The sequence below is a fragment of the Alternaria metachromatica genome, assembly GCF_023757995.1.
Source record: "Alternaria metachromatica strain BMP 0045 chromosome Unknown scaffold_7, whole genome shotgun sequence".
NCBI classification, from domain to species: Eukaryota; Fungi; Ascomycota; class Dothideomycetes; order Pleosporales; family Pleosporaceae; genus Alternaria; species Alternaria metachromatica.
Window position 1 is genome coordinate 517,442 of NW_026055498.1, and position 24,870 is coordinate 542,311.

The following is a 24,870-nucleotide window of genomic DNA, read 5'->3' on the forward strand; positions in this document are numbered from 1 at the left end:
CATGCCTACTCTCCAGCCTTCTCATCCTCTTCGGCTTCTCGTTACTCAAACAGGCACCACCGTGGGCTATCTCCACCTTCAGAGGCAGTCAACTCCTCCCACACCATGGGCACACCTCATCGAGGACTCCCTCCTCCCTCGGCGATGACGTTGCCAGATCCCGCACGAGGACCTCCACCAATGTCATCGTCATTGGGCCAGTTACCCCCAGCGCCTTCGCAATGGCAAGGTGCAGAAGATGGGATGAAGAACTGGCTGGCGGCCAAAGCTGAAGAAGAAAGACGTAAGCAAGAGGAGGAAAAGACGAGACAAGAAACTTTACGACTTGAGCAACGCAAGGTCGAGCAGTCCATGCTCCGAGAGTCTATGCAGGGAGGAGTACCACCTCACCTCGTACCTATTATCTTCGCTGGCATCGGCGGAGGGAACCTCGCAAACATCAGTGCCGAATGGATACAGCAGTACACGACCCAGGTTCAAGCTGCCCATCAACAAGCGCAAGTTCAGGCACAGGCACAGGCACAGGCACAACTTTCCCCGGATCTTCGAAGAGACCCGAGATTGATCGGACAGCAGCAACCAGCAGCATATCCTGGACAGCAGCAACCTGCTCAACCCATACTACCTTCGACATCAGTCCTACCCGGGCAACCATTGCCGCCGCAAATCCAACCTCCTCCGCTTTCCGCAAGTGCGTACAGTGGTGGACAAACATCACCGCACTCACGAGCTGCACATGCTGGTCTTGGTGGCCCTTCTGCAGCAGCTCCACGGTCATTACCTCAGTCACAGCTTCCCCGATTGACCACGAACGAGATGACGGTACAACAGCCCCCTGCCGCACCTGCAGGCGTGCAGCAATTACAGCAGACGCAGACGCAACAACAAGAGCAATCCTCGCCCTCGATATACTTTCATCACTGGGTACCTCCGTCCTCGGCTTCACAAGAGAAGAGTGCTAGTGGGAACCCGCCAGCTACGCCATCAGGTAAATACAAAACTTCGCCTGTTCACCAGTCACGGCAACGTGCTGCGTCGCATGCGTCTGACCTAGAATACACCAGCTCCCCCAAAAAGCGCAAGGCTCAAGGCCCTCACCCCCCTCCACCGCCGCCTACATCGGCGCCAGGATCATACACATCACCATCCTTCTCGCACATATCGTCGTCATCGACATCGACACCTGGAAGAAGGGGACACGCTCGAAACCGATCAGATGCATCCACGAGAGCGGCGGAAGGCTCCAGTGGTTCCTTGAGCCGACGAGGCACTATCTCGGGGCTTGCGCACGAGACAATTGTGCGGCAAGGCGACATAGCAGAAGAAGCAAGGGACGCAGACGACAAGGCACAGTCAAAATCGGATCATGCATACGCAACACCGCCTCAGCGCAATGAAGCTCGCGGTCAGAGCCAGCAGAACTACGCGCCGGCCTCAACATCTGCTCAACCTGAAACGCCAAATCACGCGACAAGTCAGCAATGGAATCGAGGTTATACGTCATCACCCAAGAGAGAAGCGGGTGACCATTAGATTGGGACGCGATTGCAGCATCGTAACTGCACGAATCCGGATTGGCGGCTATTGCGATCGCTATCGGTCCTTCGATAAGCTCCCATCTTTTGCAATTCACCCGAGCGAACGCGAAAGCGAGTATGGAGAAGTCGGCACGGCAATCGGGCATCAAGCAAGAAATCTCGCCGCTTGCTGACGAAGGCAAGAGAAGGTGCGATTGCGATTATCTGCAGCAGTTGCAAGCGAAATGAGACACAGAACATCAAGACATCCAGACCTCACATTCCGGCCTTTCCACTTCATCTCAAAATCTTAGTGCACGGCCCCGCAACCCCACCTAAGGAACCCTCATCTCATGAAATTGCATCGCAATGTCGCGGTTCGCGGGCTGCATACAGACGTCACGCATTCGACCCAGTCTTTTTTCCTGTACTCGCACAGGACGCAGGCCTTGCCCGAGATGACAACAAAACATGTTGTTGCAATCGCGAAGAGCGGACGTTATTTCCGGATCCTGCCGTTGACCCCCTTTGAGGAAGGCTCCGATCTACTGTACAGGCTGCATATCTAGGCCTTTTCCTTTTTTGCAATCGAAGACATGCTGGTTATATCTGGCGTTATATCGCGGCGCATCGGCACCCAGTCGAGTCTTAGCATGACTTCAACATTTTCCTTTCGTTGGCATGGCCGAAGAGGACACTGCAGCTAGGGTTGCTGCTATCAGACGGCGGCCTGTTCTGCATACACCGCTTCCCCGCCTCCCGGCTGCATCGTCTATCTTGAGTGCCTCTGGTCAGCAGCAGCCGCCGCCACCACCACCACCACCGCGTCTTGGTTACTCAGTATGCGCTTGCGAACCCCGCACGTTGCGAAACATGCGACGTTTGGTACTCTGGATGCATCTCGTAACGGCTGCAGTACGGGCATTATTCCCATTCTCGCTGGTCGGTCACTGTCCTGCGCGGCTTACCTTTGCGAGCTCGACTTGGGTTGCTATACTTGGTTCGCATCGAGTTCTTTTCTTGGTCACGGCCCTTAACACGCATCGTTAAGCGCCGACTCCACGCCTATTCTTGCGCAGCGGATTGCATAACTTCATACGAACGGCTTGGTCCGAATATTGTATCGCACTTTCTCGTATTATACCCGGTGTTCACTTCAATATTCGCTTCGGAGTAAGCTTCCTGTTGCAAACCTCTTTAGACTTGTTCTCTTCCGAGTTGGGCACTGGGGGCTCGTGTTTGAATTGACCGGCATTGTGGTCGCGTCTCTCTTGGCAGGTACACTATCGAGTTGGGACCGTTTATGGTGTCAGGCATACCATCGGTTATCTTTCGATACTGCGTCAACAACCAGATCGCAGGATTGCGATACGCTACAAACACGCCGTATACGGTGACCCATCTGTTCGCAGACTACATCACACCTTTTTTTCCTTTGTCCAGTACCATCATCACGAAATGTTACCTTTGGGTTTCTCTGTTGGCTATCAGAATGTTCACGTATACCCCTGTTTACCCATTTTTAGATGGGCCATTCCTTTCGGCATCTCACTCGGCTTTACATTCGGCATCGCTTGTTAGTTGGCTCCATGGGCAAACTATCGTTCTTTCTATTCTCAGACCTGTACATACTTTTTAGGAGACGGCGACTTTGCATTATGGAGTATCTTCGGTGGCGGAGGAGGGGAACGGGGGAAGCTAGACGGCATGGGTTAGATGGCAAGCGAGCAGGTAGCCTTGCGCTTGCGGCAAGGCCGTTGCATCGGCGTGTTGTTTGTATACAAAAGATCGCCGTTAGACATGGTGTCGGATGTCCACTGCCCCGTGTTTAGTGCACTTGGCGGGTGATCGCCTATATCTTTCCTTATCCAGTAGCGAGGCCTACTCCGACCAATATCACCCTGTTTGCATGCACACTTTACACCACTCTTGCACCATGTTCTTTCCTTTTCCTCAATAGTAGACTCAACTATGTATGCAGGAGTACAAGGGCGGTCAGAGGAGGGCCTTGCAGCGCTGGGTGTTTCACCTTGGGCCTTGCAGTAGTGGCCTGATTGGGAGATTTCGAATGTGTTGGTCTTTGCGATGATCGGTCGGAATGTGGAGGTACTTTGGCCACGTAAGGTTATGCATACGAATATGCCGATGAAGTTGTGTAACTCTCTGTTTCCTTCTGCTCGCACAGGGCGAGTGGATCTTGTTTGGGGAAAGAGAAGCGCTTCTTGTGAACTTTGTTGGTGAATTGGGATATCGGCAGTGGCGGTGTGGGGATGAGGATGCTGCTGCCAATCGGGTGGCTTAGGTTGAATGTGTAAGTATCGAACATGAGATGCTTTTTTATCATTGACCGGCACTTCAATGCAAGACTTGAGGCCCTACTATAGCTTTGCCGAGACGCTCAACTGTTCCCTGCTTCAATCATGGTATGCTCTTTGCCTAGCAACCTCAACACCTAAGTAAAAGAAAAACGCGCCTCTAACTCATCGTACCTAGGTTTGACGTAATACATAAATGCATTAGTTGTTCAAACTGTAGTTGGGTGTATGTGAGAAGAACAACATCTCTCATGTAATTCGACAGAGAATCGGATGCGTTACCGTAGAACTGCGGGTGTTGGTGGAGCTGAGCCAACCGATTTCAACTAGGAGATGATTGCTTGCAGTGAACCAGATAGCTATGATCTTCCAACGACGAAAGACTCGAGATATCACCTTTACAAGCGATATATTCGTGGAGTAAAGGTGCCGTTTTGCAGCCACGGGAAGGAAATGCTTCTACGACGGGTTAGCACAAATCAGCCACAGCCTCTGCCCCGCCTCGTGGCGCATGCGAGGACCCCACCTTGATGGTCCGTGGTTCGCCGTCACTGCAGCCTGACGGTTCCGCCCAAGCAAACTCACAACCTCTTTGCTGCCTATAACCCTTTGCGCCGTCGCGTCCTCCCACCTACACCTACATCCACATACTAAGCTCACGAGCTCTCGCCAACGCTCTCCATACCGCCGACGCAGCTTCACGAAGCTTGCCACAGCTGCATCCGCTACACCGAGACAGCCACTGAAGCGCGAAGAAGAGAAGAATAGACAAGATGCAGATCAAGTACGTCATGTCAAGTTTGGAATATGGCTAGAAGAAGCAGTAGGAAGACAAATTGCTAACACTGGGACAGAGTACGAACCCTCACCGGCAAGGAGATCGAGCTCGATATCGAGGCAGACTACAAGGTACGCCTACCCGAATTTGTCGCCGTATACCCAAACCAGGTCGGGTCTTGATGGCTTCAAGGCTTTGAAAGCGATGCGTAGCAATTCTCCAGGGCAGAAAGCTAACGGCACACAGGTCTCGAGGATAAAGGAGCGCGTCGAGGAGAAGGAGGGCATCCCGCCAGCGCAACAACGTCTTATCTACGGAGGAAAGCAGATGTATGTACCTCTTGCTCTATTACCCTCTCCGCCTTACGGCTACCTCTGGGGGTGTCTCTTAGTGCACATCTTACTCCAGACCGAGCTAACATGAACTCTCCCAGGAACGACGAGAAGACCGCGCAGGACTACCAACTCGAGGGCGGTGCCACACTGCATTTGGTACTTGCTCTTCGTGGTGGATTCTAGCTTCCTCCTCTCTCGAACCCACCCTACCTTCGCTCGCACCTACCGACACGTACCATATGACATACCCTGGGGCAGGCGTGCGCTAACTTTCCTGTCGCACGTTTTCGACCATCAGCTCACGGAAGCGCGCGTAGCACCATGGGGGTATCTGAATATCAGAGGGATGACTGAGGAGAATGGATACTTGGTGCCTAGGTGCTGGAGTTTGTAGCGAGGTTGCTCGACACGCAGCGATGATACTTGGCATATGGATTGGGCTAGGATATCGGAAGACTTGCGTTTGGTAGTAATGCGGAATCCTTTTCTTGCACAATTACGCGCTACATCATGCCTTCTTCGAGCAATCTTTCATCTCTTCAGCAGGATTGCAGATTGCGCACGCACCTCGACCAGTCCACTATTACGCCTTGCGCTCCGGATTGCACATGAAAGATTGATACCATGCTTTCGACAGCGAGAACTTCGAAGTTCTAATGCTACTCCAAGACAGATCTGCTATCTACCCAAAATTACGCGACACTTACCCTTACACAGTGTCAATCCAAGGGCCGATTTCATAGACTGTAGCATGACTCTGAAATCCGTGGAAGCCGTAGAAGCCGTAGTATGGATTGCGGACAAACGCTCCTGTTATCTGTAATGCGTAACCGGCGTAACTTCATGTAGATTACCCCGCAGGAACACCGCCGCCAACTAAGTACAAACGCGCGTTGGTCACAAAAGAGCGCTCCTGGCTCGCGTATGAAGACCGCCTCGTGGCCTAGATCCAGGTACCTACTCAGAAGACGCTATAAAGCTCATTTACCCTCGCCATCCATAACTCCGGTTCCTGAAGCTACTCAGACTTTACCACAAGCCGTACTTTGCGTGCAATCGTAGCTCAACAAGTTCACCTACTGTTCTTTCCACAAGAAGAGCCAAGAACAAGACAGAGCAAGATGGCGCCTCTCGACGACACTACGCCAGACAATCGATTCGACAGTTTCAACGTTTTCAAACCGTCGTACAAGCAGGTTGACTACCACGACATCGAGGTCGGCATCCTGGTGCCAAAAGACGTGAAGCCGGGCAAATGTCCAGTCATGGTCAAATTCCACGGCGGTGGTCTGGTATGTTGGTTACGCTTCTTCGATACAGATACTCATTAGGTGTGAGGAACAATGACGACAAAGACCTAACATCACATCACAGGTCGCAGGAGACTGCCTCTACGCCGACTGGATAGGCGCCTTCTTCGTCCCCTGGATCCACCGCACCAACGCCATCGTCGTGCTGCCCAACTACCGCCTCATCCCCGAACACAACGGCGCCGACATTCTCGAAGACCTAAGCGACTTCTGGAAATGGTTCAACGCAGGCGCCGTCGATGAATTTCTCAAATCCCAGCCGACGATCAAGGACAGCGGCATCAGTCTAGATTACGATAAGACTCTGGTAACGGGCGACTCAGCAGGCGGCTACATGGCCCTGATGTCTGCTCTCACACAGCCTAAAGACAGCATCAAAGCGGTTTTCGCGCAGTATCCCATGACAAACTATCTGCGTATCGAAAAGGTCGATGAGTTCTTTGGTCAGCCTTCTCCGCCTGAATCTCTTATCGCCAAGCATCTCGCGGCTGTCAAACCAGGTGCTATCGTTACTTCGGGTGTTCAACCGGAGAGAATGGGATTGAGCTATGCTTTAGCAGCTTACGGACACTACCTCAAGTACTTCGGGTCTGACGAGAAGATGTGGCCGATTGGGTTGGTGGAGGAGAAGGAGTGGTTGCCGCCGACGTGGATCGTGCATGGTGACGCGGACGGGGCGGTCAGTGTGGAGGATAGCAGGAAGTTTGTAGAGAAGTGTAAGAAACTGGGTGAGGGTGTTGAGGTTAGACTGGAGGTCAGGGCTGGCAAGGATCATGGCTTCGACATCGCGACTAAGGAGGATGAGGAGGCGTGGCTTAAGGAGGGTTTGGCGTGGGTGAATGGGAAGTGGTTGCGATCGTGATTCTCGATTGCTCATGGGCTGCCAAGTACGAGTGAATAGGAAATTCATGCCGCTTGTTGGGATACGCTGAGAGAATTGAGAGTGGAATTTGCGCCGAAGGCTTATGAGTGAGACCACGTCAACATAGGAAAAGACCGAACGCCCTGCAGCCTACATCAACATTAAGCTATGTACGTGGCATGTTATCATGTTGATGTAGTCTGCAGACCTGTATGAGGCAAGATGTTGGGGTTGTTGTATGGGTCTTTATATGCGTGGACTTGAACTTGCCGTTTTTGGAAAGCCGGAACGTGGGACAATGTATGCTTATTATTGGGACATGGTGACACGAATAGCGTAGAGTTATGTGGATGTCATGTTCCACGAACGGACTATTAGCACTCATATGATGGTCAACGTAGTCTTCTTCTCGCGAAGCGGGTCCCAGTCGATGAAGAGAGGCCACTCGCCGTTTGAGAGACGGTGCTGAAACCATCCGTGTTCAAACATTCCAATTCGTTTGAAGACCTTCTTACCAGCGACGCGTTCAAGGATTAGACCCGATAGTCTCAAGATCTCATGAGTGCCATACAGAAGCTTGACTCTGTATGTGAGTAACAGTAAGAGTGTCCGGTCGGCGTAATATCCGTTTCTGTATGCACCTTCATCCATTGAATGGAAGTACAATGGTTTGCGGGTATCTTGTGAAAGATCGAAAGGTTGCTTTAGTTGTCGTATGGGTGCCGTGACGCGGAGTTTGGCACCTGACAGTCTACCCATCGGATCTGTGCCGCTCGGATGCGTGACTACTTCTTCGATCTTCGCTGCGCAGATATCGTCTTGATACCCCCACGCGATGTTGCCTCCGTGAATGAGTGGGAACCACACCGCGGAATTCACGGATGCCCATGACCAAGAAGGCGCTTGGTAGAGATCAGACATGGATACAATTTTCTAAAGGTGAAAAGGCACTTACCACGATAGTCCCTTGGCAGAGGTTTCTTGTGAGTAGGATATTTCTGGGACCACAGAAGACCATACACAAGATCGCGTCTCCACATTCCAGCCACATAATGATCCTTGGTAGTGGCTTGCCAGTACTTCGCAAGTCCCATGAGAGCCGGGAAACGATCTTCTTCATACGTGAGCTGGCAATTCGAGAAGTTTTCCACAACGTGCAGCCATTTCCTGTACACTTCGCGGATTTGTGCAACATCAGGTGGGCATTTCTGTGGACTGTAGATGCCAAACTTCTTATATTTCATCTCATCGTACAGAAGATTTGCGGCACGGAACGGGAAGCCGTCTTTGCCCCACGGATTGAAGCCACCCGCGTTCGGTGCGCCTTGTGGGAAGGTTTCGCATGCGTGAAGTTCAGAGCACTCCCAGTGCAGTTTGTCGTCGTAATATATCGACCGGGGACTCAGGAGGCGCTCCTGGAGTACCCAACCACGCCTCAACAGAACTCGAGCCGTCATACTAGAGTCTCGCTTCAGGTATGACCCGTACGTTCTCTTGAACTCTTTGCGCTGCGCCTGGAGCCGACATAGAGATACCTGCCGTGGGTCTCGATCAAGATACAAACCCACCGACTTTTCGGCGGCCGCGGAAGCTCCTAGGTTGCAGAAGGCGTTGCTGTAAACCTGGCCCATTAATGCTGCTTCTTTATCCCAATCTTCAGCGTCATTTTGGACGATGCACAAGGCATCAATCCAAAGATATGGTACTTCCAATGAACGCGAGATGTCGATAGCGTCCTTGAACACCGGAGGGAGTGTGTTCGCATCAATGTTCATCGTCAGCTCTGCGATGTTAGAGCGGGTCAGCTTTAGCCTCGGGCATACTGCCCATCGATGACTGAGTGTAACGTATTGAATCGATTCAGCGGATTTCCAGTCCTTAGTCTCGACGAGAAATTGGGTGTCGGCATTTCGAAGGTCTATTAGACGTGTTGGAGTGAAAGATGCCGCAGGTTCGCTTCCTGGGAGGGCAAGACGATGACGGCACAATGTATGGTTCTCGATGCATTCTTGTAGCCAAGCTCGTACTTGCACCCAACATGATGGATCGCGCGTGGTTGTCGCTACTTGCTTTGCGGTAACAGGTATGCGCTCCCTGCTGAAAGTATCATTCCCGGGCCTTAATATTGCTTCGAAGCCGTTTGCACCTTTGGCAAGAGCTCGTAGGACTATCCTGAAAATTGCCGCGTAGTCAGTTGATTCGTTTGGCCACAGTTCAATGTCTAATCTCAGCGTATCGAATTCTTCGACCAAGTTTCCATCGCAATCCAATTCTTCGTGGTCAAATTCCCCGTTGTATAGGGTCGCGAGTACGTAGCCAGTTTCAGCAGCTTCTTTCTTGGACTCGTCGTCGAATGACCCAAGCCATCTCAAGATCCAGAAGCAAAGAGGACATTCCTTGGCTGTGGCGACGAGGCTGTGGCGGGTGTAATGAGCCGGAGACTTATCGAGGACGGATTCATGAGGTCTCACCAGGAGGCCTTGACAGGTTGAGCACGGAGCATATGGCGTCATCACCGCTACTGACGTACACAGTACTTCGGGGGCTTTGTCGACGCGATGTGGGGTAGAGTTCAATAATATCTCAACGTAATGAGGGGTGTGCACAGAAACAGAGGTTTTTCTACTGCATTCTTTGTCTGAGGTAGCCTGGGTTTGATTTGGGCCGCGTGACATGTATGTATGCTGTGCCGCATCGCGTCACTAGCGGCATGTTGTACTTTGTAGCGCAAATTATTAATGCCGTGTATCTGCCATGTATAGACGACTGCCGCCCAGCTTGGTTCGTACAGAACGTGTTGTGTCGATGTTTGGGCTTGCTGGATGGAGTTTTCGACGCCATTACAGGCCTGATCTATGTGTGAAGAAGGCAAAGAAACAAAACCCGGGTTAAAACTTTGATTTGCACAGTGCGCAACGTCTGTGACCACACCTAGGGCATATCGTACCGAGTTTGCCTTCATTTTCCCGCTCACACTCATGGCACTCGTACGTAGGTAGCGATATATTCTTGCCTGATTTCTGTTCACTACTCGGTAACTGCGCATTTTCGTGATCGGAATTGTACCCTAGGCGGTTGGGCTTGCTTTCGGAAGGCATTCACTCAGGCAAACTGGGAGGACGTTTTCAGGGGCTGGTGAGGGTGAAGGAGATTCGATATACGTCGTGGAGTATAGAGACCATGGTTGAGCGCGAGTAAAAGATCTTTATACTGGCTACAATACAGTCACAGTCGTCAGTCTTCAATGAGTCGAAGTATTGATATGACTACAATGGTAGTCACAGTCGTCACCCTTCCATGTGTCGATGCACGTTCGTGACTACAATGTAGTCACAGAAGTCGCAATTTAATGAGTCGAGGCGTTGTCGACATCACAGTCACCTATCACTCACACGATGTTACTCACAGAATCCATTGAATAACTCCCCGCTTCACCATGCAATCGCCTACATCACCTACTTCTTCTTCGAGCCCCTCCCGCCTCTCGCACTCTTTTTCTTCCCCTTCGCGATATCGGCGCCGCGGCGACCACCAGCAATCATGACCCGCACCTTGCTAACAGGCACGACACCTACTACCTCCGTCTCTTTCCATCCGCGTATCATCTCAATCTCTTTGGGCCAAATACGCTCTACATCCTGACTGGTCTTGTCTAGCGCCTTGACATCCTTCCCGGCGTGGTCCCAGATGGCAAGAACCTCTTTCACTGCTTTACCGCGCTTGGTAGAGCCGGGCTGAATCTTGGCTTTGTACTTGTAGGTGGAGAGGGCTGACCAGGGTGCGCATACGGGTATGGCAGTGAGGAGTTCGTCGTTGGGTAGGGGGCGGCCTGTGAACGCGTCGAGGTTCTGCAGGTTTGTCTTGAGGACTTCGTCGCCTTCGTCGTCTTCTTCGGCGTTCTCTAGTGCGCGTAGGCGGGCTTCTTCGGCTGCTTTGCCTGCAGCTTGGGCACGGAGATGCTGGTCCCGACGCCGTTGCTTGTCAGCTTGTGCTTGCTCTTCTTTCTGACGCTTCTCTTGAGCAGCCGCCTCGGCAGCCTGCTGCCCGGATTTGGAACCCAGTAGACGCATTGCTAATTCACGGTCTTCTTCGTCTTGTGCGGCGTACTTTGCGGCCTGTTTCTTTGCTTTCGCGCGCTTGCCTCGAGGTAGTGGAGCGTTCTTTGGCTTGGAGTTTTGCGTCGTTACTGTGCCGGGTGCTTTGGGCGGACTCTTTGCGCTACCGTCTTCTGCCGATGAGTTGTCGTCTTCATCAGCATCATCAGCTGCAGGCTTTGCGTCAGATGGGACTTGAGGCAAGTCTTGTAGCTGGCCCTTCCTTGCAAGGCGGCGTTCTCTTGCAGACAACTGTCGCTTCCCAGTGGACTTTGGCGCCCGCTCAGTATCTGCTACAGAGCCTGCGTCTTCTTGAGGCTCTTCGTTCAGAGCGGAACCATTTCTACCACCAGACATGGCGTACTCGTCATCATCCTTAGCAGCTACCGGCTCATCTTCATCGTCGGAGTCGTCCTTAGCGCCTGCTGTTCTGGACTGGAGAGGATTGCTCCTTGGTGCCGCAGCCTCTGATTCCGCGTCGCTCTCTTCAGTCTGCTCCATCTTGGCATCGGGGAAGTCGTCTTCTGAATCTGAATCGATCTTGGCGTCTGGGAAGTCCTCATCGTCATCGCTGTTGTCGGTCTTTGACGCCTCTGCTGTCTTCGATTCGTCTGCAGGTTCATTGTCCATCTCCGCGGCAGAGACCGCAGTGTCCTGCAAACGATGTTTGTGGTGATTGGCCTTACTTGAATCGCTAATCTCAAACATGACAGCAAGACCAACGACCAGCTGAGCAGGTGGTAGGAATTCCTTCTTGCCCTTGACATTGAACATGCCAGCCGGAAGAAACTCCCCGGTCTGGCCCGTTTTGCTGATTTGATCGCTGCGAACCCACCAAGCTGACATTACTGCCTTTGAATCCCACGCCTCGGATGAACAGATACAGAGGTTGCCTGCTTGCGAGAGTGTCGAGGGAGGAATGGGAGCGTCAGGCGTATCGGGCTTGTTTTTGATGATCATCGGCATCGCTCCTTTGATGTCGGCATGAACGTATACGTCTCCCTTGCGTAGGAAACGTCGGTAGATAATCTCGTTCTGCTGGGCATCTTTACCTCCAAGGACCAAATAGCCATCCGAGGAAATGAAGTATATGAATTTCTCAAACCACTGCTGCTTGCGCACTGGTCGCAACACCTCCTTCTCTTGCTTCAACCCCTTCTTCAGGTCCTCGTTCACCTTCTTTTCGTGGCTCTTCAACGCCTTGGTGGATGCTTGCAGTGTGCGGTCTTCTTTGTCAGCGGCGGTCTTCTTTTGGTCAAAGTACTCGGTTGAGTTCGCCCAAGCGGTCAAAGCGAGGTCGATGTCGATGGCCAATTGAGGCCGAGCGGATACGGCTGGGGCAGGGGCTTTCTTCTTAGGGGCCTCGTCTTCATCGTCGGTGTCTTCGCTGACAGAACTTGTCTCATTGCCCTCATCTTCTTCGTCTCCTCCCTCTTCCCAGTTGGTCTCATCCAGCAGTAACGTGACCGTATTCTCATGCAGCTTTAGTGGTAGCTTGATGAGCTGTGCGACTGCGTTTCCAGAGTTCTGTTCACGCTCGATCAAACGCGCGATATCAACCCAGTCCATGCCTTGTCTGATCAATCCATTGACGGCTTCGGTAGCTTCTGTAACACGATGTACATTTGCCAATATCGCTTCTGCTTTGCGGAAGTTGAGGTTTTGCACTTGCTGCAATCCACCAATTCGGTCTTCATGCTCTTTGCGCGCCTTTTCCAGCTTCTTCTTGGCCTGTTGTTCGCGCTCGGTCAACTTTGATTCCAGCTTCTGTCCTTCTATCGAGGAAAAGAACTCATCCACCGCTTTGTTGAATCCGTCAAATTCTAGGAAGGTATAGTCCGAGTTCTCGAATTGCGCTGGACGGAAAGGATGGAAGTCGTCATAGAGGACTCTCGATTTCTCGGAGGCTTCGTCATCGGCCGGAGGTGCGGAGGGGTTTGGCTTGGCGAGGATGAAGCCCTTGATCTGGTCTGGTGTTGTGATCTCGTCCGTGATCTTTCTTGCGTTCTGGAGCACCACGACAAGCTTTTCCAGAAGAGCATCGTCAGCGAGTACCTCCTCCGGCTTGAGGGTTGAATCGAAATTCGCGATGTGCAGCGCATGGTCTACCAGCAGAGGGGGGCACTCCGTGATTGAAACGGCGAGTGCCTTCCTCAACGAATCCTTTCCTGCCTTTTTCGCTTTCTTCCCTGTCGCCGCAGGCTGATCTTGTTGTTTATCGACCGCCTTCTGCAGCCCCTGGCGCACTCGATCCTTGGTAAGCTCCGGGGCGCCACCATAGTTCTGTCGCAGGGTGAGGTTGTATTTCAGACCGACCCTGAGCCTTTCGTGTTCCTCGCCTTCGTCTACATTGCGTAGTAGCGACAAGACATTCAGATCCGCGTCTGTCAGGACAATATTGCCGCCAGCGTAGAACTCCAAGTACAGCCTGTACAGTCCATCGGAGAATTGAAACTCGAGGATGCGGTCGGTGCCGATCTGGGTGATGGATGTGATTCGCCTGGTCTTCAGGTATTTGCGCAGCTTTGCGACAAAGGCAGAAGGCGCAGCGGCTGTGGTTCGCGCATATTCGGTAAGGTGGCAGCGGAAGCCGGAATCGATGAGGAGCTGTTCGCGGTGGTCGGGCTTGTGGAATTTGATGAGAAAGATTCGCTGTGTTTGTCAGCACATGACTCCAGGGGGTGTTGTGTCAAGCTGTCCAAGCATACCGAGCTCAAATCATAGACATTCGTGACTCGCAGTGAGGTGAGTTTTGCGGAGAGCTCGTGGGCTATGACCTATTCACTGTTAGCTGGATGTTTACATTGGGAAACTGTGAAGTGCTCACCTTGACGTCCAAGCTGGAAAACCTCTGCTTCATGGTTGTGTTGTGTGAAGAGTCTGTGGTTAGTGGGGTCGGCGATTGATGGTGGGCTGCGGCGATGACGAAGGTGTGCGAGTAGCGCGATTGCAAGGGTCATGGGAAAATGGAAATGGTTCCTGGCCCGGACGCTAACTAATAACCCTCTTAACTTTGCATAGTAGAATTCACACTCTGGCCGAGGTGTCAGTAGAAGCTGGATATAGTCATCGGGTCTTTATCTGTGCGGTGCGCTACCTACTCTACATGCGCCACGGTCCGGCCATACCAGTCACAATGCCACACGCATTTTATCCCAAACTCCGACAACGCCATGCCCAGCAAACAGAATGTGCCTAAAGACCTTGCCGTATCCTCTCAGCCAGCTGGCGCTTACCAAACTCCCAAGCGTTCAAGAAACCTTGTTCCGAGAGGTCGATGTTCTTCATCGAGGTCATGTCTTGCGCCGGGGGCTTGCTGACACGCGAGGCAACAATGACGGGGTCGGTTTCGAGGATGATGCCGTCGTCCACGAGCTCGTCTACGGCGAGGGACTATGAAGGTTAGTTGAAGCAAGATATGGGAGTCGTGGCTGCTGTTACGTACCACGAGGTCATAGTTCTCAATCACGGTGCGCTTGTCGACCGAGTTCCTGCAACGTGTTAGATGAGTTGACGAAGCAGTCCGAGGTAGACGTACTTAAGGAGGATGTTGAGAGAGTCTCTTAACGCAAGGACAACGCTGGACATGTGTTAGCTCCAGTCAGCACTCCGCCATGCCACGACCGTACCTGTATAGCAAGACTTCGTTCTCGTCCGCGCTTCCAACCACGTAGAGCATGACGTCCGACTCCATCTTGAAGACAATGACCTTGCCGTCATATAATATAATGTCCGTCGTCTGCTTGGCCGTCTTCTCTGTGCAACGTGTCAGACGAACAGGCCGGTAGCTTTACAACCACGTGATCTACCCACCCAGCAGTCCCTTCTCAAAGGCCTTCTGGTCCTTCACCGTCTTGTACGCGATCTGGCCGGGGTAGTCATTCTGGTGGCCGGCTGGCGGGTGCGGGTTCGAGTAGTACTTGGTGAGGATGCGGGAGCCGTCGTCGATGGCGAGGACCAGGATCGCCTGGACGCTGAAGAGAGAAAGCGGGCGCGACATGGCGGAGGAGGTGTGGACTGTATCGTGTAGACGTCAATGGGTCGGCGCTGTTGTGGACGCGGTGGGGGTTTTGGGAGACAGCACAGGTGTCTGCTTGCGGAGAAGCGGCCAATCACGGAGGTCGTGGGCCTGGGCCTAGCGCGTCGTCTGAACTTTTGAGATGATGCGACTGACGACTGCAGTGGGCGCATCCCAACCATTGAAGCCGCCATACCGCAACTATGCACAGAATATCGCGAACTTCACTCGCGTCTCTCGTGTGTCCATCAGCGCCATTCCTTGCGCCTCGTCTTCTCCGCACCGCTGTACCCGCTGCAGCGGCATCAGTGCAGTGCCCGCCATGCCCACACTTGCAGAGGGCGACGTATGCGACCGCAAAGACAACCAAGACGGCAAAGAAAAAGAAAAGCCTAATCAGGAAAATTGACCACAAACAAGGGAAGTTGGGGACCAGACCCCCCGCTCTATCTGAGGAAGAACAAGAGGTAAGACTCGTCACAACCTGCGGAGGCTGCGCTCACAACACCAGCAACTCCGCCTGGTCAGGAAATTCCGACAAGCCTGCGACCTCCGAGATGTCCAGCATGTCATGGACTGCTACCCCACACTGCTCGCAGCAGGCCTCTTCACTGCCTACGACACCCGGCGCATCACCCAAGTCCTGCACGTTCGCCTACGAAACGAAAACACTCCAGCCAAGCGAGACGAAATCTTCCCTTTCGTCCAGCAGGTAGTGAGCGATCTACGCAGAGGAAAGCTCGAGCCCCATCCCTACGCCTACGTCCACCTGTTCGGCATCTACAAGGACTGCAAGCGCTTCGGTGAGGGGTATACCCTCTGGCAGTGGCTGGTCGAACAGGGCGAGCAGCACGTGTCGCAGGCTGCTTATGGTGCAGCCATCGAGCTCATGGCATATGGACGACTTATGAGCCTTCCAGACATGGAGAATCTCTACTCCGAAGGACTCAAGCGCTTCCCTGGCACCTTTGCCGAATACCATCTCTCTCCCGACGCCATCGTCCCCGACCGAACCCGACTCACTACAATCTCCGGCATTCCTACCATTCTCCTTCAAGGTATACTCACGGCACGTATGCTGGCGCGTGATTGGAAGAATGCCTATCTGGCCTTGGACACTGCACTGCGCATATACCCCACACAGACCCCGCCACGCTACTTTGAACTCTTCATGACGGAGAGGCCTATATCCGAGGGCTACACAGCCTTCATGATAGCCTGCCGAGCTGGCATCGCCATGAGGCCGACACATGTTACCGCCCTCATCACAAAGCTGCGAGCTGCGATGAAAGCCTCGCAATCCATGGCCGATCGACTCATGCTAGTTCGCGCCATCGCAAATGCGATATATGGGCACCTAGAAGCCGGAGGAAGTATTGAAAGTATCCACGTGGGTTCTCTTTTCCGCGCCTTCGAACAGATCTTGCCAGAACCCATCCCGGGCGAAGACTACACCGGAGAAGCTGCGAAGATGCGTGACACCCTTGTTGCCACAGCGCATCAGATGCTGTCTGAGCTGATACAAGCTGGCATGCCACCCAGCCTTCAGCCATTCGAGGCTCTAATCTCCATCTCGGGCAAACTGCGCGTCCCAAGTTTACTGGAAACTACTCTTCAAGACATGGCAGCGGCTGGTCTCAGATTTGGACTGATTGGGAAAAGAACAGCCTTGACGACGGCTGGCTTGCTCAAAGACAAGAACATGGTCAAGGAGTACTGGTCGAACATTGTGTTGACAGCCGAAGCGGACAGTGCACAGATCTCGTTTGAGGACTGGATTACCTTCACCAAAGCTTGCAGAAGAGCTGGCCTCGGCGACTTCTTCCGAAGCCAGATCTTGAAGTTGCCGTATGCCATCAGCGACAGCACCGAGCGCTATCTCATCCAGCAGATCGAGATGCCCGAGACCCCATCAGGACTCCACGAAGTATACCAATACACGAGCATGGAAGATCTAACTGCAGAGCTGGACGCACTTAAGGCTCAGATGAAGAACATCGAAGCTGTCATCATGTCCGGCCAACCACTCGATCTCAGCAACTCCCCATTGTACATGCATTTGGATCCCGAACATCCTTCTCTAAGCAATGCGGAGGATCTGCGGGCAGTATACGACGAGTTCACCCTTGACCCGCACCAGCCACCTCTACCGCCACCCGCACCCGATTCACCAGAGCAGCTCCCAACGAGCACCACCGGCATACCTCTAGATGAACTCCGATTTCAGAACTGGGTCAGCATCCACGAGATGATGGACTCAGCCTCAGAATACGAATCCGACCTCAAATACGCCGTCGACTCTGCCATCAAAGCTGGAACCCCATTGCAAGGTACCCCGGAACTCCTGCGTCTTCGCAAAGACCCCAGTCCAAAGCGTTCACAAGCTGGACTGAGCCTGAAAATCAAAGAGCTGAGAGCGAGTCGCCCGGAAGATGTGAGTATCTTTAGAAGAGTCGTATCAGAGACGCCTGAAGGCGTTACTATTTCTAAGCACTTTGCCAAGAATGAGGAGCCGATTGTAGAGGGTGAGAAGGGGGCGCCGAGGATTAGGAAGTATGCTGGGCTTCAGTCGTATCACGATGCTCCTTCCAATTTTCTACGGAGGGCGAAACGCAAGGACGACAATAGTATCGAGGCAGTGGAGGATGCACTTACAGCTGAGATGGCACAGGCTTCCCCGCGAGACAATTGAAGTCGGACTATGAGAGGCGAGTAGTTACCTGCAGCTCGAAATATGGCCTTTGCATTCATCTATGTATAAAATACCATGTACAGATACCGAGCAAGACTATTGCAATCTTTTACGTTTCCAAGATAAAAGGATCAATCCGTTGACTACTACACCAATCCACGATATAGCATTCCAACACGCCGAGTAAAGTGCCGAATGCCTTCACATCCACACTACCCTTCGTTTCACCATGCCGTCCATCCATCCCTCACCCCACAAATGATTCACCCACCTATAGATTCCCGATACAGTCACTTCCACCAACGTCCACAAAACCCTGTCATCTTACTTCTCCTCCATCCTTTATCCAACACCCAACGCCCACGCCTAGAATCTCAGGTAAGCTCATCTCACCTCACTCACGTTTGCCTCGGGCCACGCACAGGACATGGCCCGAGCAGAACACCAACCGACCGTGCGATGGGTAGTAAGCAGTTTCCCTCAAATACAAGTACCGCTACGCCTGACTGGGAGGCTAATGTGTGAGTCACGGGTGCTGACGAGACGGGGTTGGATGGGTGGGTGATGACGTTGGAGTGGGATGGAGGATTTAGGAATAGGATTAGGGTTAGATTTAGTGTGAGATTCAAGGAAGATGGTGTCGCGGTAGTTGGGTTACAGGGTGTGGAGGTAATTCGCGTAGTGTGGGGGTAGTGTGAGGTTATGATGTGGGGTAGTAGGATATTGTGATGTCGAATGTAAGATGTCATGACAAGTATGATGTCGTCGCGTAGGGTGCCGGATACAAGCTGAGTTTGGGTATGGAATTCAGGGTTGGATGCTTGTTGCGGAAGAGATGTGCTCGACTGTTTCGGGAGTGGGGACTAGTGAAGTTTGTTGGAGAGACTGGGGGGTCGTGGTATGGGAGTGGGAAGGGGTTGATGACGTTGTCTGGGGGATGCTTTATGTTGTGTACAAGCTTGATAGTTTGTGGTGACGTAGAGCGATGGGTATATCGTTTTGCGTGTAACGACACGTTGCGTTTTACATGAAATTGAAAGTGTTCAATAATGTCATTCGAGGAATAAGAACGCGTTGCAAACGAATGTGAAGTTGGGTATATAATTGATTGATGCATATCTCATTACCGAATAGTCAAAGCTAGCCAGCCTCGCGGCTACGTAGCCGTCTGCACAGGAACCCACATCTAAACCCTCCTCCGGGAAAAAGTGCCAAAATATAGCATAGTATTGCAAAAGCAAACGGGGGATAAGAAGCAAAACAAAGAGTGGTGAAGAATACTGTGAAACCAAGGATAAGGACACGCAGCGATCAACGCGCAAAAGAGCCATGGCAATGTACAACCCCAAGCATCCAACGCCACATCAAGTACCCAAACCAAGCCCGCTAAGTGCAAAGAAGTAAGAAGATGGAGAAAAGCGAGGCGCTCTAGTTCGAGCCCGAGCTACCCCTCCGGCTGTCGGCTGGTGTGCTGGGGAAGCTGAAGTCGACGGGCGATGGCGGTGGCGCGGGGGTCTCGTTGACCTCCATGGAGCGCGAGCTCAGGCTGGAAGATGCCTTGAACGCTGCGCTGACATCGTGACCGAGAGTCGAGTTTGTGAAGATGGAGAGGCGCTGGCGGGGGTTGAACGCGGAGGCTGATGAGGCGGGCATCTTGGTGATTGTTTGTGTGGTTTTGTAAAGTTGAAGGATGGTTCGTGTGTGGAGATCGATGTACTCGGTACGTAGACGACGATGAGTCGTATAGGGAGTAGCAAGGAAGACTGGCGGGTAAAATGGAGGGTGTCCGGAACAGTCGATTAAATAGTTCGCAACGGAAGCCGAAAAGCTGGTACGGGCCGGAAGTATTGATGCGCTGGTGCAATGCAGGGTAAGAACTGCAAGTTTCGCTCGGGGGAAGGCGCAAAAGATATGTGATGTGCTGTCTCGGGCTGTGACAACAACTAAAACTTCGGGGGGCTGACTCGGTAACGGAGACTGGGGTGTGAGCCTAAGGAAGGGTGAGTCAGATTTAATATATCAGGGTAGAATGTGCTGAGGGCGAGGGGCTGTTTGCGACAGGGCTGATGTGTGGTTTGTGCGTTGGCCATGCAGGGCTACCAGATTTGGCGGAGCCCCGGACTTGAGGTGCTCGGGTATGGGGAAGAGTGTTGCGTAGGGGGCTGGGCTTACTTTTCGGTGGGTGCGTGTCACTGAGCGAGGCGTGTTACACAAGTTCGGTGTTGTAGAAGGCTCGTGTGTGAGGAATGCTTTGGTGGTGTGTTTGAAGAAAGCAAAGAGGTTTGACGTAGATGTGGTTTTTGAGTATCAAGTAGTATTGGGCTTTGGGCTGAGTTGTACTTTGCGATGTGTTGGAGAGGGCGATACCGCGCCGAAGGGGGTAGCTCTCTTATACAAGACGGAGTACAAGACCAAAGTACTGATACGATCGCTATTCACCGCCGAAAAGACAAACCCTGACTCGCATCATTAGCCAGGGTAGTAACGGAATCTCGGAAGGGCCATACGTTTTGAGCTAAAAGCAAAAGTATAATCAGCAATCAAATGCGGCGGCAACACGGGGAAGCGGACGGTTGCAACTCCTTGCTTTGCAACCATCGTTGCACCTGGCGCGCAGAGTCCACCCCACGCCCTGATCCTGCTCCAGGGTCGCAGAATCAAGGCTGTTCTGGGGCGTCCTGTCATCATCGACGCGTCTGAGACGATGTTCTCGAAGCGAGGATGTGACAAACAAGGCGCACAAGCCCCCAGGCCCTTCCGCAGCCTCCTACGCATTCCTCGACGGCATCAGGAGCTTGCTGGGTAGAAAAAAGATGCCTATCGCTCTATCGTAGACGGCCCGAACCAGCAAACCAATACCTTGCGATACACGGCGGCGGTCCGCGGGTAGGAGCCGACAAGCGCATGACGTGGGCAGGCAAGACACCACAGTGTCCTTTGGGCGGCTGTCGCAAGCAAGGCATCATCAAAACCGGACCGAACAAGTCAATTCTCTGACCGCTTGTCCGATATGCAAGTGTATGCACATCCCACGCGAGGGCTTGCGGCAGAGCAAGATGGGGTAAGTGGAGCTTCCGGGCTGCATTCCCCGGATACCAGCAGGCTGGGATTCGCCCACTCGAAAAGGAAGACGAGGCGTCTGGAACTTTGTCTCTCCACCTTTGATCAGCGGGATGCGCATTACTGCTTGATTGCTTGATGCCCATCCAGGCACAGCCTTTCGCATTCGCAACGGCTTTTTCTACCGCTTATCATCGACTCATGCTCCCTGTGAGTCGGATGCACCCAGATAGGCAAGCCGTTTTGGGTTGCGACGCGGAAAATAACATCTGCAATGCAACGGCTGCCCGGCTGGAATGAAGCTTCGAGAACGCTGTTGGAAGAACGCTCGAGCCGACAGGTGTCACGACCAAGGCGTCACTGACGTTTGTGCTATCGTGCCGCCCCTTTTCTACCGGTCGAAATTGCGGCAGAAGAGTGACATCTCAGATCTCAGACCTCTCTCCGTCCTGCGTTGGCCGCCCTGCGCAAGGCTAATCCACGTTGTTCTCGCCAAAGGTCCAAGGAATCGCTGATCGAAGACTGATCGAACAGGTTTGGCGCCGCAAAAACTCGTGTCAGCGCCAGTCGCGTTGCGATCTCGATGCGCGACGCGTCCTCTGCAAACAGTTTTCTCTCCGCATCATCCGAACCATGACTCCATGTTGTCGTTGAATATATCGACATTATTACCGGGCGACTATTCCTGGCGTGAACTTTCTTTGCTTCTTCGTGTCTAGCAATAGCCCGAGCCAAGCTCGCCTGTCATGGCATCATACCTAGGTATTGTCGAGACGCCGAATAGGAAGCCATGGAAGCCGCGGGTTAGACGCGAGCTAACGCGACCTCAACGTCGTTTCATCGTTGGTAATACGACGTAGCCATTGCTCTTTGGCAACATCCGACATGTTTCGTCCAAGCCTTATCCTCGCCGCCCGCTTTCCCCGGACTGGTGCATAGCCTGATCTGGGGAAATTGATCCTCGTCCTTGCCTTAGCCCTGGGCGGAACAAACTTCCCCCCGCTATACTGCGCAACGTTGCCAACCGGGACCACGGACAACAAGTCGTACGATGGCGCGCCGCGTCGCGCATACGTAAATTCGTGTCGCATCCGAAAGCGGGTTGTGCCATTAGCGAGATGGGGGTTTTGAGATGTCGCTGTGGTCCCCCGATCTTCTGCAGCTTCCCGACGATATTCCGCGCGTTATCTGACCGACTGTTGAAGGGCTTTCACCGCAACTTGATCGACGACGCGAGGGAAAAAAGTTGAGAGGAAGTGGGGTAGGTCGTAGTCGATGTGTAAAGAGAGGGAAATGAGGCTTCGCGTCTCTAGGCGTACCTTCCTTGGGTGGGTTCTGGTAGTCGACTTGCTACATCTGGCAACTGCACGTAACTGCTTCATTCGCTGGTTCATCACCTCGCATTCCACCGACTTTGATGTTGGAAATCCATCAGTTTGCTGCCTGATCGCTCAGGTGTCGTCGTCGGTCGTTTCATCATCAACCATGACAACGTCTTCTCGGTAATCTCGCTTCATCCAGACCTGTGGAAATGTCAGTACTCGGTATCGGCTAGTACAGAGGGGTCAACACTTACACTGTGATCCTCTACAGGCGTGTCTGAGAACATCCCTTTGGCAACCTCGTAACCGGGAAGCGCGTCGAATGATCGGGCACGTCGCTTATGGGCTACCTCTGACCTTGCGCGAGGTCTCTTCCTTCGACCTTCCGATTGCTTCTGGTCTCCCCTGTCCTCCTTGGCTGTGCCGTATGCGCTGTCATTGCTGTCGTTGGGCGCCACCCAAGGAACATCCCCGTCGATCTTCCTCCGCTTGCTTGAGTACGCTTTGGAGGACTGAACTTCCCAAGTGTCGACATTTTCGTCTATCTTCTTCCGTTTGCTTGAGTCTCCCCTTGTGGAATGACTCTCCCAAGGATCGACGTTCACTTTCGATGTCGCGAATTTGAACTCAGAAGGCTGCATGATTTCTGGGCCCTCAGGCATCTGCAGCCACTCCTTCACCACTTCGTGATCACGAGTATCGCTCATATATCCAGTGTCTTCTGGATCCGGACCTTCACCCGCCACTGAAAGGAAGCCAGACTCCTGGTCCCATGAGTTGCAGTCGTGGACCCCTGCTTCTTTCGCCTCAAGTCGGGCTTTCTTCAGCCATTCTTCCCCTACCGTCAAGTAGTAACGGAGATGTCCCCCCGTTTTCAGGAAGGCTGCACCGAATCTCTGTTCTGCATCCGCTCTACTCAAGTGTGGGTTGCTCGAGCAGAAATTATCCAGCTTTTCATCAAACGTCTTGTAGTGCTGTTCGAACTTTTCTTTCCTCTCCCAATAACTCTTCTCACATCGCTCGAGCTTCTTGATGGCCTGCTCAATCCTATCCCACTCTTCTTTGGAACTTTTGACATACGGATCTTGGTGGGGAAGTGCTTCTCCGGTCTCTTGTTCGATTCTGACTTCTTGCACTTCATGGACTGTCCGACCATCAGCATCGACATCATTTCCTGGTTCAGCCATACCCTGCACCTCTTGCGGGTCTTCGAAGTGGATAGCAGAATAACTCGTTATGATGGATGGCGAGCCACCCCTGTCTTCCACTGGCGGGTCCAACGATACATCATGGTTGTCAGCAGTGATGTTGATGGACTGGGTCTCGGCTTGCTGATCAAGACAGCCATGATCGATAACAATGCTACAGACGTCGGCTTGCGAAGCCTCTACAGGCTGGGTACGGATGGGAGAGTTGCCGCTTTCGATTCTTTGGGCGGCGCCTGGCGAATTGTTCGACTGAACATTGTTCACTTCTGGTATATTACTGTCTTGCTGTATCAGGGCTTGTCCGTGCTCCTGTATCTGGTTCACCACTTCTTCCTGGACGATATCATGCCCATGCTGCTCTGATATGATAGGATCACCCTTCTCCTTTGGCAAAAGAAACGTATCCTGGAGCTCCATCACGACTTCAGCAAATAAGCAAAGATTCTTATCGCGTTCCTTCGTAAGCGATTTGACCAATCTTTGCATCTCTCGTTTGGTCTTCATAGCTGCGTCGCGCTCGCGCGAGAAGACCTTCAGGCAACGTTGCTGGGCTTTCGTTTCTCCGCTGCCACTCAGATGTTGCATCCGATGATTCATCCTCTCGATAGCCGCCTCTTTGCATTGGATTGTCGACCGGGCGTCTTTTTCGTTTAACTCCACCATCGCGATATCCGCTTTGATCGAATCCGACTTGGACCGGAGCTTCAGCATTGTTTCGTATTTGCTTCTTCCAGACTGGACGGAGGTGATCAGAAGCTGTGTAGGCAATGACGACATGTCGATTTTAGATAAGATTGACTGTCCTCCAGCGACATCACCGGTACGTCCATTATCGCGGGGAATGTGGCCTTCGCAGTGACGGAGGAGAGGAATATAGCCCGCTACCGCCCTGTACAGGCTTATCGCGGTCTTTAAAACACCCTGAGTGGTAGACATGTCCAGAAGTTTGTGGTATAATGTAAGCCGGATGTCGAGTAAAAGCGTCAATCGTCAGATTACGAAAGCCGCCACGTTTGGATGTCTTATTCTCGACGAGTTTGATATTAAGGCGAGAAAGTTGTTGTAGGACAGACGATTACGGAGAGAGTGCGCAGATTCGACTACGCAAAATACTTTATAGGCTAGGTGAGCGTGGAATGTGCGCGGTGTCCCTCCGCCGCCCTATTCACTATGCAACGCCAAGAATTCGCTCACAGGTAAGCTGTTGCCATCTCCGAGAGCGAAACGATACCACACGACCGAAGTAGCTCCAGCGATACCCCCTAGTACATGAACACAGCGGGCTAACTGTTTGCCATATCAGCGCAGAATCCTACACTGCGGAAGTCCAATATCCAGCGCCGACCAATCTAAGCGCTC

General features: G+C 52.7%; 8 protein-coding genes across 8 annotated transcripts; 3 read left to right on the forward strand and 5 right to left on the reverse strand.

Annotated features, from left to right (window-relative positions):
* Positions 1 to 180: 180 nt before the first annotated feature.
* On the forward strand, positions 181 to 1,533 carry J4E83_004181 (uncharacterized protein; the record flags this gene model as incomplete). The annotated part of the gene is made up of 1 exon (XM_049331111.1): positions 181 to 1,533. The coding sequence occupies one exon, from the start codon at positions 181 to 183 to the stop codon at positions 1,531 to 1,533; it is 1,353 nt and encodes a 450-aa protein (XP_049189657.1).
* Positions 1,534 to 6,066: 4,533 nt separating this feature from the next.
* Positions 6,067 to 7,117, forward strand: J4E83_004182 (uncharacterized protein; the record flags this gene model as incomplete). The annotated part of the gene is made up of 2 exons (XM_049331112.1): positions 6,067 to 6,237; positions 6,320 to 7,117. 2 exons carry the CDS (start codon positions 6,067 to 6,069, stop codon positions 7,115 to 7,117), a joined length of 969 nt encoding a protein of 322 aa, XP_049189658.1.
* Positions 7,118 to 7,498: 381 nt separating this feature from the next.
* J4E83_004183 (uncharacterized protein) lies at positions 7,499 to 9,157 on the reverse strand (the record flags this gene model as incomplete). The annotated part of the gene is made up of 4 exons (XM_049331113.1): positions 7,499 to 7,920; positions 8,073 to 8,631; positions 8,686 to 8,900; positions 9,145 to 9,157. 4 exons carry the CDS (start codon positions 9,155 to 9,157, stop codon positions 7,499 to 7,501), a joined length of 1,209 nt encoding a protein of 402 aa, XP_049189659.1.
* A 1,415-nt stretch (positions 9,158 to 10,572) lies between these two features.
* Positions 10,573 to 14,071, reverse strand: J4E83_004184 (uncharacterized protein; the record flags this gene model as incomplete). Its single annotated transcript, XM_049331114.1, has 3 exons — positions 10,573 to 13,863; positions 13,920 to 13,988; positions 14,039 to 14,071. 3 exons carry the CDS (start codon positions 14,069 to 14,071, stop codon positions 10,573 to 10,575), a joined length of 3,393 nt encoding a protein of 1,130 aa, XP_049189660.1.
* Positions 14,072 to 14,406: 335 nt separating this feature from the next.
* Positions 14,407 to 15,211, reverse strand: J4E83_004185 (uncharacterized protein; the record flags this gene model as incomplete). The annotated part of the gene is made up of 5 exons (XM_049331115.1): positions 14,407 to 14,604; positions 14,657 to 14,702; positions 14,750 to 14,791; positions 14,841 to 14,967; positions 15,025 to 15,211. 5 exons carry the CDS (start codon positions 15,209 to 15,211, stop codon positions 14,407 to 14,409), a joined length of 600 nt encoding a protein of 199 aa, XP_049189661.1.
* Positions 15,212 to 15,551: 340 nt separating this feature from the next.
* Positions 15,552 to 17,921, forward strand: J4E83_004186 (uncharacterized protein; the record flags this gene model as incomplete). The annotated part of the gene is made up of 2 exons (XM_049331116.1): positions 15,552 to 15,575; positions 15,741 to 17,921. 2 exons carry the CDS (start codon positions 15,552 to 15,554, stop codon positions 17,919 to 17,921), a joined length of 2,205 nt encoding a protein of 734 aa, XP_049189662.1.
* A 1,428-nt stretch (positions 17,922 to 19,349) lies between these two features.
* Positions 19,350 to 19,574, reverse strand: J4E83_004187 (uncharacterized protein; the record flags this gene model as incomplete). The annotated part of the gene is made up of 1 exon (XM_049331117.1): positions 19,350 to 19,574. One exon carries the CDS (start codon positions 19,572 to 19,574, stop codon positions 19,350 to 19,352), a length of 225 nt encoding a protein of 74 aa, XP_049189663.1.
* A 2,941-nt stretch (positions 19,575 to 22,515) lies between these two features.
* On the reverse strand, positions 22,516 to 24,341 carry J4E83_004188 (uncharacterized protein; the record flags this gene model as incomplete). Its single annotated transcript, XM_049331118.1, has 2 exons — positions 22,516 to 24,267; positions 24,336 to 24,341. 2 exons carry the CDS (start codon positions 24,339 to 24,341, stop codon positions 22,516 to 22,518), a joined length of 1,758 nt encoding a protein of 585 aa, XP_049189664.1.
* Positions 24,342 to 24,870: the final 529 nt, after the last annotated feature.